We start from the raw sequence: 14,788 nt of genomic DNA on the forward strand, positions 1-14,788 counted from the left end.
CTCAGTATTGTCAATTTGCAGTCGTTTTTCTTTTAAACTTAAATAAAGTTTGTTGTTATACGTTTAAACTAAATAGTATACTCAACAATTTAGCATTAATGTGCGCGTGTGCAGAGAAGAACAAAACAATAAGATGGCCATTTTGGTGAAACATGTGGGTTGGGATTTTCCCTCCCCACCAAACCAATACAATTTATGGGCTGCTTACCCGAAAAGAAGTGCCCATTCCACCTTCCATACTTGCGTCCTAAGACAACAATTTATAAAAGAAAATCAAGATTTTACATTTCTAACGTTATTATATCTAATAGATTGATAAACTGTAGCATCTATTCACTGTTTATACTACAATGAATTAATGTTACATTTGATGAGATCAAACATAGCATAAAAACACCTCCTCTAACATGAACATTTTTAATACTACTATTATTTTTCCTTTTCCCTTCCATTTTTCTAGTAGTTCGGTATTAATACAAAGATTTAGCATTTATGGTTAATTCAGAAAACGAGATCACTTGCTAGCTAAAGTAGCCATAGAAGGGCTTTTTTTTAAATAATAAAAAAAAAAAACCATGTAAGCGAATACCAATCTCTACGATAGAAAATATATCCTTTGTACATTTGATATTATAACTAACTGTTAAGCAAACAATATTTCAGTTTGGTGTGTAAATACGTTTAAACAAATAAACTACTTGGAAAGGGGGCCTGCAGTTTTGCTTATAATTCCCGTCAACCAAATTCCAACAAGAAGAAATAAAAACAAGTTAGCACCAACCACAGCCTAACTAGCTAATTAAAAAGACTCCCCTATTTTGGTTGTGAATGTGATCGAATCCCACCCCTCTCCTCTGCCTCTTGCCTTGTTTAATTTTGTGGCAGAAGATGGGAGAGATGTCTGGGTTCCAGCTGGGCGTGATGGGCGCACTATTTCTCTCAGTCGCATCATCGGTGTCCATTGTTATCTGCAACAAAGCCTTGATGAGTAATCTTGGATTCCAGTTTGGTAAGTCTTGATAATATCTATTAATCTGGTTTATGGGGTGTTGTTCTTACTAGATCGATTTTGGGGTGCAGCCACAACGCTGACTAGTTGGCACCTGATGGTGACATACTGCAGCCTTCACGCTGCGCTGCGCTTGAATTTGTTCGAGAAGAAGGCCATCGATATGAAGACAGTGGTGATGTTCGGCATGCTCAACGGCATCTCCATCGGACTTCTCAACCTCAGCTTGGGATTCAACTCCATTGGTTTCTACCAGATGACCAAACTCGCCATCATTCCTTTCACAGTCCTCTTGGAAACCATCTTCTTCAACAAGCAATTCAGCAACAACATCAAACTGTCTCTCTCCATTCTGCTCATGGGAGTCGGCATTGCATCGGTCACCGATCTCCAGCTCAACTTGGTCGGCACCATTCTCTCCCTCCTCGCCATCGTCACAACTTGCATCGGCCAAATTGTATGTATATATATATATCTTTCACCTTCTCCTCCTCCGTCAAAATTTTGGTTTGATTTGTTTTGGTTGGCAGCTGACAAACACAATCCAGAAGAGGCTGAACGTGTCTTCGACGCAGCTGCTGTACCAATCGGCCCCATTCCAGTCGGCCATTCTGTTCTTGACGGGGCCTTTCGTGGACCAATTCCTCACCAAACAAAACGTGTACGCCTACAAATATTCGCCTCTGGTGTTGGGATTCATAGTGGTGTCGTGCTTGATCGCGGTGTTGGTGAACTTCAGCACGTTCTTGGTGATCGGGAAGACGTCGCCGGTGACGTATCAAGTTCTAGGGCACCTGAAGACGTGCCTTGTTCTTGCATTCGGCTACACTCTCTTACACGATCCTTTTACATGGAGGAACATCCTCGGAATACTCGTCGCCGTCGTCGGCATGGGAATGTATTCTTACTTCTGCACCAACGAAGCCAAGAGGAAACAGCCACACCCCTCGCCACCGCCGCCGGTAACTCCATCATTGCTTCTGCTACCTTTTTTTCATATATATATATGCATTAATTCCTCACTCTCTCTTTTTCTCTCAGGTCAAAGACAAGGATGCTAACACCCCACTTCTTGCAAGCCCTCAACCCAAAGAATCCAAGGATTCTGCTGTGTGATTCGTTACTCAATAATATTTTTGGATTGGGATATTGTTTTCATTCTTTCATGTTAAATGCATCTCTTGTAAGAACAAATTCATTTTTAGCAGACCAGATTATGAGAGGAATTCAAGTGACAACTCCTTCTTTCCGATTACATAATGTATCGCCACAAATTAGAATATACTATATATCACCACAAAATTTGAATTTGATTTTTATTTCTTACACTAAAAAGGTGCACTCATTTTTCATTTGTACCCGTGGCTCCTTTTATGGACACTTTTAAGGGTTAATTAGTTGTTGCTTTGACTTGACATTTGCCAATTTACTGATTTTATAATCCGACCTTTCAAAATAAGCGAATATAACTCAACATTTTGTTATTATAAATATAGCTCATTAATATTGTGTAATGGCATCAAAGACTTGCACTACTTGCACTACTTGTTTAGTACAAAAAGGATGATTAGTACAAAAAGTCCACCTAATTCTTAATCAATTCCACAGATTAATTTGCAAAAAAGAAAAGTTAATATTTAATCTCTCTAAATATGTACACAAAACTTTCAACTTAAATACTACTCCCCCTTCCACGAACACTTGTGTGATTTATTTAGTGAGGGTAGAAAAGAGCCCATAAATTAAATTAAATTAAATTTAAAAAATTAATTAAGTTAGTAAATGAAGAAAAGAGCCACCGGTGAATGAAGAAGGAACCCATAAATTAGTCAAATCATTACTAAAAACAAGTTAGGAAATATTTTCATGGATGCACGAAAATGACAAATTAAGTCTTATTTTTGTGAACAAATTGAGTATAAATTCTCCATAAATTAAAAATTTACCCAATTAAACTTGACATGAGTGGTGAGATGATTCGACGTGACATAACACTAAGTTACTAACACAACTGTTATTTTACTTATTAAATATATATATAATTAAAATTAAAAATTTTCACCGCATCCTCTTCCCATATCTAGGATCGTATTTGACCCGAATTCATGTCAAATAGATCCAAGCACACCATAAGTACGGTAGAGCTCACAGGAGTTTTTGTCTTTGAATTTTGTGTGAAAAAACATTCAAAACTCGTATATTTAGACGAAATAACTTTTCAAAATTTAATGTAATACTCCCTCCGTCCCAGCTTTTCGTATCCATTTTTAGTATTAAATACTACTAAAAGTGAATACAAAAAGTTGGGACGGATGGAGTACTAGTTCTCGTAAACATATTTTCATATATCTACGATTTTCTTTATAATGTTTCCGTATATATAGACATTTAACATTAATTTTAATTTTACTATGCAGAACTTATTTTATATTTTAGAAAATACAAATAATCTTTAGGTGATGCTTGTTTTTTAATTTTATCGTATTGATTTCGATGGTGGAACAGTTGAGGACAAATTGCTTCAATTAGTTGCATATCAGTTTGGGATATGATCCTCTATCCCTACTACATCTAATTTGGCCTTTCCTTTAGAGACGTTGATAATTACTCTATAGATATATTAAAAAAAAAATATACAATTATGAATATATTGTATAAAATGAAACTTTTAAAATTTATGATATTTTTACGTTTCATATTTGGATGTTTTTGTTTATTCTTCTTAAGTAATTTTAGTTATATGTATCATTTATTTTAGGGTTAAGGTGCAGATAGGCCCCTCAAGTGGAGGCCCTTAGAGCGTTTCAGTCCCCTTACTAACTGTGTGTGCAAATTGGCCCCCGAACTCTAAAAAATGGTGCAGATCGCCCCCTCTGACTTAACACCGTTATGGGCCGTTAGTCAGAGGGGGCGATCTGCACCGTTTTTTTGGAGTTCAGGGGCTAATCTTCACCTTTTCCCTTTTTGGAGTTCGGGGGCTAATCTGCACACTGCTCATTAAAAAAAATCACATCTCATCTTCTCCGACCAACTTTTCCGGCGTCAATCGCCGTCAGATGAGGAAAATCACGAAATCAAGTTCCCAAGCCCCAAATCGGGAATTCCAAATCGGCGTCATTGCTCCCGAAAATCACATAATCGAAATGGAAACTCGAATTCTCCCTCGAACGTCACCGCCCCCAATTGCAGAATCACCCCCAACGAATCGAACTTCGCCTCGCCGTAGGCGGTGATCGTGACCCCAATCGAGATCGAGATCATGTTGGCCATGGTCTCTGATTTGAAGGCGTCCTTCTTCAACAGCACGCCGATAGTGTAGATGGCGACGGGCATCGTCGGCCTTTATCACCGGATTTGAAAGAAAGAGGCGACTCTTTATCGAGAAAAGCTAGGCGACTCCTCATCAAGAAAAGCCAGACGGCGGCGCCCAAGAGAGAAAGAAAGGGGCGGCGCCCTCCGCCGGCCTCGTCGGAGCTTGAATCAGCGACAATGACGATCAAATTTTGAGCGAGAGAGTTGAATTAATTAAAAAGTTAAAAAGTGCAGATTAGCCCCTGAACTCCGAAAAAACGGTGCAGATCGCCCCCTTGACTAACAACCCATAACGGTGTTAAGTCAGAGGGGCCGATCTGCACCATTTTTTTGAGTTCGGGGGCCAATTTGCACACACAGTTAGTAAGGGGACTGAAACGCTCTAAAGGCCTCCACTTGAGGGGCCTATCTGCACCTTAACCCTTTATTTTATTTATTATCATGCAACACACATGGACATAAATCTAATACTATCTAAATATATAGTAATGATATTATCCGACCAACCAATAAGACAGGTACGAATCGCGATGTGAGAATTGACATTTGTAGCCTAAAGCACATAGTTTATGACTTTTTTAGCCACCTCTTTTAAAGAATGACTTTTCTGGCCAAAATCCCCTTAAAAGACAACTGCGCCCCTAGGTCAACTGTGCACGTTGTAATTCAACTGTGTACCAGTATTGAAAAATGGCTTAATTATAGTGCTGATCCCCCGCTTCTCAAAATGGTATCAGAGCGGGTTTTTATAGAGGAATTATGTAATTTTTAATTTATTTTATGATTAACCCATGGATGGAGGAGACTCCATTAAAAGTTTATGGATCCGGACGAGTGTCCGAGATGTGTACACTACAGGAACTCTCTCCAGAATCTGGAGATAGAAACCAGTCACTTTTTAAGTGACCTCAGGTGGAACAATCGGGTCCTCGTTACCAACATACGACGAGGAGGAGACATCGAGTTTATTCGCGAGGTTATCGCGAGTATCCAATTTTATCATGAACATCTCATGATAATGGCCACGGCCCGAGCAAGGATTGAACGGACCATGGAGGAGGCCCATCAGTCACATGATTGATGGAACCAAAAGACAAGGCAGGAGTAGCTTATCCGAGCTACCACAAAATCGAGCCAGACTCTTCCGACAACGTCAACTTGCGGGAGATTCAGAAAACGGTGGAATACTACGGCAACAAGCTGTATGAACTACCGATGGAGCTAAGCAGATGATTGGGCGTATTTATACGCATTTATTTGGGGAATTTTGGTGTGGTTTCTATGTTTAATTCGTGTTAAATATCGTCTTTGGATATGAATTATGGTCTTATATAAATGTTTATGGTATTTGATAGGTTTTGGAGAAAAGTATTGATTTAGAGAAGAGTTTTGAAGTCGTGAAGCTGTGTGAAGAGGAAGTTGTGTACGTCTGCCGTGCGGTGTGCCCATTCTGCCTGGGCGTGAATTGATTGCATGGATTGAAGACTAAAGTGCCGAAAAGAAAGACATGCTGAGCCACCATGTTTGATTTGGACTGATTTTAAGTTAGTTAATTAGCTAGTAGTCCACTAGTTTGTTTTTGTGGACTTTATATTATTTTTTTTAGTTGCCTATTTAGACTAGGTTGGTAGGTTTTGATTTTTCCTTAGTTATATATATATTAGCTAGAGATCAATTTGAGAGAGACTTTTGTTTTTGGAGCTCATATCATACATATTCCAGACGGCAACTTTGAAGCAAAATTGTGGAAGCAAATTTGGAGTTCTCAATTCAAGTTTTATTCCTTCATCTTTCCTTTGCAATTAATTATTTATTTTGTTTGATTTATTTTTATTATGAGTTCTAGCTAAATTTCTATATTCCGGCATTGATTAGGGAAGCACTAGCGAAATTATTCTGTGAGATCTAATTGTTCTTATACTTTATTTTTATGCTTGCATCTGCGATTCTTCATGTTTAATGATATTAATTGTTTTAATCCATTAGATAGTTGCAAATATTTATTGGGTTAGAATTAATTATATAGCCAATTGAACCGGCCATCCGTAATTGTGGTTTAGGTTTGATTAGTGGTAAATTGACACATCAGGGTCAAGGGAAAAACAGTCTTAATTCAATAATCCTGCGTCAGAGTTTATTGGTTTTGAATCGGGTTTCTCTAGATATTAATGCTATCGGCTCATTAAACCTATAGAGCGTCTCTTACGGTTGTCAGTCGATTAGGGTAGTAATTAGTGAAGCGTCTTCCTAGTTACCGAATAATTAAGGAGAAATAAGATCACGTCAGAAGCGTCTTCGGTGGTTATAACTGGTTTGTTTGCATAATTTAAAGTTATTTTTGCATCGATGATCGGAATAATTGAGCTAGGGTGGACTTAATCGTTTGCTGGAATTCTTTTATTAATTGTTGGAATTTTTATTCATCTTTTAGTTAATTGGAAAAATTGGTTTATTCGGATTTTATTTATTTAATTTTAAGTTTAGTATTTTCTATATTTTCTTCTCAAAATTTCGTGGTTACTTTGAAGACTTTAATTAGAGAAATTCTCGCCAGTCCCTTGGGAGACGATTTTGCTTACTGCTGTCTGCGCAGTGTGGGCATACCGGCTGACTGCCGGATATTTTTGGTGTAAAACGACGCACCAGCAGAATATCACTCAAACAAGAGGAAATCCTTACCCTCTTGTGTGATATCCAGAAAAGAATGAAGGAAATCGAAAGGCGAAAACCATGTTCCGGGAAAATTCGGAATCAATGGTCCAACGACCCGACGGATTCCCCTATATTTGATGCAGCACCCAAGGAGTTGCAGCCGAAGGATATAATCCGAATCATGAAAGGCAAATATCATGAATAGCCTTGACAGAATCGGATTAGAGGATCTACAGGAGTTAGCAGAATCTTTTGCTAACCTCAACATGGTTGATCTAAAGATGAACCAAGGAGATGAGGTGCCCAAACCCGAGCACCAAGAAGAAAGTTCGTCAAAAAGGGGTGGGGCTTCAGATGATGCCAGCCATTACCAGCGAACCAAAAGACGCAGGCCACAGATGCGGGATACTCCTGTAGAAAAGGCCACACTTGAACCAATCCATCCCTATGGATTGATTCTCAATATCGACGAAGCCAGCTTCAAAGATTGGGAGGATCTGATCGACGAATGGGCTTCATCATTGAATATCGTAGTCACCACAATCGAATACGATAAAAAGGAGTTTGCCAAAATCTTCGAAGCAAGTCTGGCAGGAATGGCAAAACAATACTGGGATAAAATCGACATCTCAGCAAGGGAAGAATTGTTTACTAGCACAAAACCTTATGACATCATTAAGGAGGCTACTAAACAAATTAAGATCCATTTCTTGGGAATGGGTTTTTTCGAAGGATCCGCAGAGGAAAAACGCAAGAAATATCATCAGGCACTCTACAATCTGAGATTAATGGTGCTAGAGCCAAAAGCTCTTGATGAATTTCTACGTCTTTATACCCTATATGTTCATATGGGGGTAGTTGATGCTCAAACCGCCAAGGACCTCTTTTTCACAAAGTTCCCAAGTCCATGGAGGGAGATGCTCATCAACGAATATGTTTCACCAGGAGAATATCCCCTGGATAGTGCATCAAGAAGAATGTCTTATGTACACAAAAAGTTGTCCGAATGGTGCCAGAAGGCGGCGGACCTGAGGAATCTCAAGAAATTGAGGAGGCTCAACAAGAAATCCCCATTGATGTGCGACAACATTGATCTTCCAACAGAGATTGGTGCTGAGTTGCTGTATCAAAGGAGGAGCCGAAAGAAACATAGGTACCAACCCTATGAAAGAAAGTCCAGAAGGAGTTCTTGGAAACCAAGAACTATGTGGACCAGGCAGAAGGCACGCTCCTACAAGTCAGGCCAACGGAGCGGACCATCCAGAAACCGATTCTCAAATCAAAAGAGAATCCCGGCGAGGAAAACTTTCAGGCGTACCCAAGCCAAAGCAAATGAAAGTTTTAAGGATTGCAACTGCTGGTCGTGCGGTGCAAAGGGGCACATTTCAACCAATTGCCCAGACAACGAGAAAAGGGAGATAAGAAGATTCGAATCCACACCGGATATCGAAGACGCAATCTTCTACCAGAAATTGATACCCGTGTATCAATTCGAAGATATATCCTCTGATGAGAGTATATATGAGCAAGAAGAGGTCTTTAGTTCTGAAGATTCGGAGATGACCGATGGATCAACCGGAGACGAGTCAGACTAAAGAGGAGCACGAGGTCCACCACACCCAGAAGGAGGATCAGAATGGATTTACCAGCCATTTCCTGATTCCACAAAAAGAAGTGGTGAAGCAGCTCGTGAAAAAACTCAAGAAGGAAACCGAAGAGGTTCAAACCTACCAAGGGTTTTCTAACGGGAGATTGAATCGAGTTTTAAATAGCTTGATTCCAACCAAGAGGAAGCATCATGTCTATTTTGGCGTCACAAGCCAAGAAACGGCGCTTCCAATTGAAATCACAAGCAACCAAGTGGAGATCCAGCTGGTTCCAGCCGAAGATATTAGGAAGGATCTCAAGAGAATGAAGCCAGAAGTCGCAAGTACGATGAAATGGATTCATATTGGAGCAATTCAGTTGGTACTCAAATCTTCCCTTTTTCCAGGGACAGACCAACCAATTGATGTTGCACTATGCGATAAAAGAGTCAGAGATGCCAGAGAATCAGTTATTGGAGCTTTTTCAGGCAATCTCTATGCTAAGAAGATTATAACCGAGTTCTACCCACAGATCGCTTATAATCTACAAGATTCATCCTTCAGCCGAGCCCTGACTCTCTATCAGGATTACAAAAAGAAGGAGTACATGACAGATGGAAACAGGCCATACTCACTGACTTATCAAGTCTCGTATGCCCTATCAAATTCCCATCATACGGAGTTATTTCTGGGAAAAGAGTTTATCGAAATTCCAGAAATATTCAAAGAAGTTGCCAAGGCAGCCCCTCCAAACCGAGTGGAAATTCCCCAAGTCAGGGAAATCGACATCGATGTAGGAGACAAACCGGTGCTTAGCCATACCCAGAGTCTCAGACTGGGAGCACCCAGGCTATCATTTCAAGGTAATAGGCTAACTTCAGGGCCTATATCAAGAAGTTTCTCTCATTCTTATGAGAGAAGGGCGATCCAGGAAACACCAGTTCCAGACATGAGGGTCAAATTCAAATGCCCCGAAGGATGGAGACAGGTTTCCACAAGAATTGATACAACAAGCATGGAAAACAAATTTCCCTGCAGTATGTTGTATTATCTGGCGAATCCAGGCGACAACCGATACATCGGAACTCTGGAGGTTGGAGGTTTTGAAATCCAGACCGAAGGCCAAGCCGGACAAGAAGCGGATGTCCTGTTCTTAGGACGAAATTTCCTTGACAAATATAAACCATGGTCATGGAAATCAGGAGGAATGGAGATCACCATTGGACGCCAAAGAGTGATGATCCAATGACCAGCCCATTCTCAATATACATCTCTGTAGGGATGTTATATGAGAAATACAAAGCAGAATATTTTGCTGCTTATGTAGATTCAGGAGCAGGAATCTGTACAGCAAAACGAGGAGTCTTTCCAACAGAAGTGGAAGAAGATCTACCTCGAATTGCAGGAAGGGATTTCTCCAAAAAGATTTTGCTTCTATCAAAAGGAGTAAAGTAAACGGAAATATTGATCGGCGGAGCAGGACAGACACCTTGGTATAAGGTCAAAACTCCACCAATTTATTTCCATGATACCGGAGCAGATATATTATTCGGGAATAATTTTCTGCAAAGCTTCAAGAGGTACATACAAGACAATGAGGCCAGGAGGCTAGTGTTCACAACCAATTGTGATCACAAAATCATTGTGCAAAGGCTCAAAGGAGCTTTTCATCGCTCGATGCCAATCAAATTCCGCAGCAAGCGTGGTGATGATGGCAGACTCCGGAGACCCCAAATGAAGGATCAAAGGAGATTCGGAGAAGTTTTGCTCAAATGCAGAACTGAGGGATTCCCAAATCTCTCCGAGGAGGAAATTCAAATCCTCAAAGTTTCCCTGATATTACACGAAGAAGAACAGGTGTCCATTGCCGACGTCAAAAGGAGAATCCAGAAGTGTTACCACGAGGATCCTTTGGCATGGTGGGACAAGAACCAGCTCAGAGCAACCTTGAAAGTTAAAACTGGAAAGGAGCATGAGTTCGTTAGATACAGACCTATCCTGATGAATACTCAAGATCAACAGGATATGAGGGACATAATCAAGGAACACCTTGATTTGAAGCTGATCGAACCAGGAAGGTCGCCTTACAGCAGTCCTGGATTTCTGGTAAGAAATCATGGGGAGATCAAGCGAGGAAAACCAAGACTGGTCATTAATTACAAAGGGATTAATGACATTCTTGAGTTTGACGGATATTTCATCCCGAGCAGAGAACACCTTATCAACTGCATCAGAAGTGCAAGGGTATTCTCAAAGTTCGATTGCAAATCAGGTTTCTACCAGATTCGCATGGAAGAAGGGAGTAAGAAGTTCACAGCCTTCTCAACTCCACAAGGACATTATGTCTGGAATGTCATGCCAATGGGGCTAGCCAACGCGCCTCAGATATTCCAAAGGAAGATGGATAATCTCTTCAAAGATTATTCTTCGTTTATGTTTGTTTATATTGATGACATCCTTATTGCATCAAAAAACATTCATGAACATGTCAGGCATCTGGAGATCTTTGCGGATGTTTGTCAACAAGAAGGACTAGTGCTGTCAGAAAAGAAGGCAGTCATAGCCACCCAGAAGATGGAGTTTCTGGGAATCGAGATCGATGAATCTGGGATAATTCTACAAGACCATATTGTGGAAAAAGTCCAGGGATTTCCGGAGGATCTCAAAGAAAAGAAGCAGCTCCAAAGCTTTCTCGGAGTTGTCAATTTTGCAGGGATGTTTATCAAAAACCTTGCAGAACATAGAAAGATCTTCAGTCCACTTCTGAAGAAAGATGTTCCATTCATTTGGAAGGAGGAACATCGAGAGGGTATGAAGAAGTTGAAAGAGATTTGTAAAAATCTCCCGAAACTTTCAATACCACAAGACGAGGATGACTTGGTCCTCTACACCGACGCAAGTGATTTCTGGTGGGCAGCAGTGCTTACAAAGATCACCCCTTTTGGAGAAGAACCTTGCAGATACTGTAGCGGTCTTTTCTCCGAAGACGAAGCTGTGCGATGGCACATCAACGAGAAGGAATTCTTTGCAGTGCGAAAGGCGTTTAAAAAATGGCCGCTTTTCTTACTTGCTAAGAAATTTGTTTTGAAAGTAGATAACACTAACGTTAAAGCTTTCTTAACAAAAAAGATTGAATCTAAGCCTGAAAAATCTAGATTGCTTAGATGGCAAGTCGAATGTCAATATTATGATTATGATATTGTCGTTTTAAAATCTGATCAGAATGTTCTTGCAGATTTCCTTACAAGGGATGGAGCTCCCTGAAGTGGAGGCCATCGAGGCAATACAGGGGCAGCTCTTTGCAAGTCTAGAGCTGCTACAACAAGAATGGCAGAAGTGTGTACTACACACTAAACAAGCTGGAAAGATACAAGCGGCTGACGAAGCCCAAGTATCCAACCAAATCGATGATTGCTTCATGAAGATGTTCAATCTTCAGGAAGTACTCAGCAAGCCGCTCTTGCGCGTTGTCCGTGAAAACCGGGCTAAAGCAATGCTTTCCGTACAGGGCGGATTACCTGTAGCAGGGGATTCAAGTACCCCTAGCACAAGTCCTGAGAGAATGGCTTTACAGCCGGACGCTCGAGGAAAAGATGTTGTTAAGGGGTCACTCCCTGAATCAACATGTCAACCCACCACCTCTGGGGTAAAAGAGGGAGAGATCAATCTTAGGCCGATGACTGGCCAACTTAAGATTGATACTAATTTTATTGATATTTCTCCTTCATGGCAGATGTATCAAGACCGGTGGGAGAAACTCATCACGAGAAAGGGCATTAATCCGGGAAATTGCCGGGTTGATGTTGCAGGGAGATACCCTAGGATCTGGACAACTCCAGGAGCTAATCCAGACCACATCAAGGAATGGTATGAGTTTGGGGCTTTGGCCTCAGTTTATACCACTGCTCCAGCCTTCAACGAAATCAAGGGTCTACCCAAGTGGATCCAGAGAACGGTGTTTGAAGCCTGGGAAAACAACGAGTCCCTTAAACGGGGAGACGTTCTGGAACTGTACTTCTTCAGCGCAGCACCAGAACCTGTCGGAAGAGGAGTCTATGAAGCTTTTCATTTCATTAAGCTTCGGAGACCAGATACAGGAGCATTGAACCGGATCAAAGTTCCTGATTTTCAAGTCCCAATCGCCTCAACATTTACGGAGGATCAAATCTCCACGAGACGAGCATGGGGTCTTTGGGTCTGTCTTACAGAGATGGACAAAATGAAGTCCAGGTTTAAATTCTTTCAGAGTTCAGATCTAGGAACGTTCCTTGTCAACACGATGACAGGAACAACAACCGAGTTTGCCGAAAAATCTTTCGAGAAAAAGAGGCAAATGATATGGGACAACAAGATGGCGGGGAGCAAAGAGACTCGTCGCAAATTCTGCAACATGGCTCATTCGGGCCAATGGATCGAGAAAATCTGCGATCAATGTTCGTCGCAGAAGGAGCCAGAATTCGGAAAAGGTTTCTTCCCGAAACCTGACAGAAGGAGGTTCCGGTCTGATGAACACGACAAGCATCAGACTCCAAAGGGGAGGACCCCGCGGGCACCAAAAAAGTAAGGTGGCCGACAGAATTGAGTGAATCATGTGATTCACAGCAAGGATCGCACCCACAAAAGAAACGACAAAAGTGGATGGAAGAACAGGAGGACCACTCACCAAAAGCTCCAGGACAAAAGTGAGTGGAGAGAAAAGCAGCCGGCCCCTACCAGCATTATCACAAAGCGATAAAGCAAGGGCCCAGCACATGTGACAACACCAACAAGTGTCGGCAATAATAGCCAACAAAAGAAGGTGGCTGTCAATTTCAAGCAAGCTGGCCACGAAGATAGCATCCGAGGCCAACTACCAAGCAATAATAGAGGGAATCGGACCTCTATAAAACCACAAGTGCTGGAGAGAAGGAGGATATCGGAAAATTCACAACATTTTCACAACACCACTTCCTCTCTCTAGAATTATCTTTGTAATTTTAAATTCTTGTTTTCATAGTTTTTCAGTTTTAGTTTAAGTTTCCTTTTTATTTTTATGTACACAAGTATTAGCTACTATGAGTAGCTAAAACAAGTTAGTCTCCTCCTTGGGGGGATTATTTTGAAATAAATTAATTATTACATAAATCCTCTATAAACACTTTGTTTTTGTCCAACTATTCCGGGTTGAGTAAAAATATTTTCTTTTCATTTTTCAACAAAAATATTTGACGTCGAGACACAGTGAAGGAGGGAAACTGATTCCTGAAGGTGACCATTCGGCGAAAGCCGGAACACAGTGAAGGGAGAAGGTTGCAACCATCACTTGCGAGTGTGTGGTTGGACGAAGGCCGAGGAGGCAAGAAGTCCGTAAAACGCGATAAAAGCTCCTGAAGGTGACCAGTCGACGAAAGGTATACTGTTGATTTATGATTTGAATTATTTTGAAGTGTTACGGAAGCATGTTGGGCCTGATTAAATGTTAAACTGTTAAAATGATTTGCTAAATGAGCTTGAATGGTATATCGGCTGGAAACTTTCCTCGTGCCCGATAGATTACTTTGTGATCTGGGTCTGGACTGTGAGACAACGCCACGTACCTTTGAGCAAAACAGTTTAATAAAATTTGGTTTAATCGTGATTTGCATGTATTGATTAAGCCTGATTCTTGACGAAGGGCGGTTTGGTCATTTGATTGGCTTTTGGTTACTAAAGTCTTACTTTAAACCTTGTGACTATATAAGTCTCTAACTATGTGAGTTTGGCTAAATGTGTCTTTTCCCCAATCGCGATTCACGACAAAAAAGTCTGAGCTACACGAGATTGTGGTAGAGTACCATGTAAAATATAAGTCATTATTTTTTAACATTGTAATATAAGTCATGAATATTTAATGTTGCTTAATAGATTTAAGATGTCATTGAAATTTAATTATAATTTATAATTGAAGTAGGTAGAGTCATTAGCGGACACTCCAGTATTTATTTAATCGCACTTGCTACTATGATTTCTTGAAGTAGGTGTAGTATTGAATAATGTTTCCAACGTAACTTGTGTTAAGGATATAGCTTTCAAAGTCACTGTGCCAGTTCGACCCGAAATCAATTCAAAATTTGGAATGTGAAAACTATCAATTTAACAATTAGTCCATCGAATAAAAGAAATTAACAATTAATCTAAGACTATTATTGTCCAACAAAAAAAAATAACCTAAGAAGAAAACAATTGTATTTAAATTCTTTAAAAATTTTAG

At 40.5% G+C, this 14,788-nt stretch overlaps 2 protein-coding genes across 3 annotated transcripts in view; both read left to right on the forward strand.

The window, feature by feature from the left end:
* LOC131000554 (uncharacterized) overlaps window positions 1-14,788 on the forward strand; it is a 407,676-nt gene that overhangs the window by 358,135 nt on the left and 34,753 nt on the right. The window lies entirely within an intron of this gene.
* LOC131000586 (UDP-xylose transporter 1-like) lies at window positions 715-2,247 on the forward strand. 2 transcript variants are annotated; one of them, XM_057926594.1, is made up of 4 exons: window positions 715-1,009; window positions 1,081-1,466; window positions 1,540-1,971; window positions 2,051-2,247. In XM_057926594.1, exons 1-4 carry the CDS (start codon window positions 889-891, stop codon window positions 2,123-2,125), a joined length of 1,014 nt encoding a protein of 337 aa, XP_057782577.1. In that variant the 5' UTR covers window positions 715-888; the 3' UTR covers window positions 2,126-2,247. The 2 variants fall into 2 exon arrangements, with proteins under 2 accessions (XP_057782577.1, XP_057782576.1); XM_057926593.1 differs by having other exon boundaries at window positions 761-1,009; window positions 1,540-2,247.

This window comes from Salvia miltiorrhiza, chromosome 8 (genome assembly GCF_028751815.1).
Source record: "Salvia miltiorrhiza cultivar Shanhuang (shh) chromosome 8, IMPLAD_Smil_shh, whole genome shotgun sequence".
NCBI lineage: Eukaryota > Viridiplantae > Streptophyta > Magnoliopsida > Lamiales > Lamiaceae > Salvia > Salvia miltiorrhiza.

Coding starts and splice junctions, on each gene's coding strand:
- LOC131000586 (XM_057926593.1), top strand. CDS start 889: ATGGGAGAGATGTCTGGGTTCCAGCTGGGCGTGATGGGCGCACTATTT. Junction 1,010..1,080: donor TAATCTTGGATTCCAGTTTG/GTAAGTCTTGAT, acceptor TTTGGGGTGCAG/CCACAACGCTGACTAGTTGG. Junction 1,467..1,539: donor CAACTTGCATCGGCCAAATT/GTATGTATATAT, acceptor TTTGGTTGGCAG/CTGACAAACACAATCCAGAA.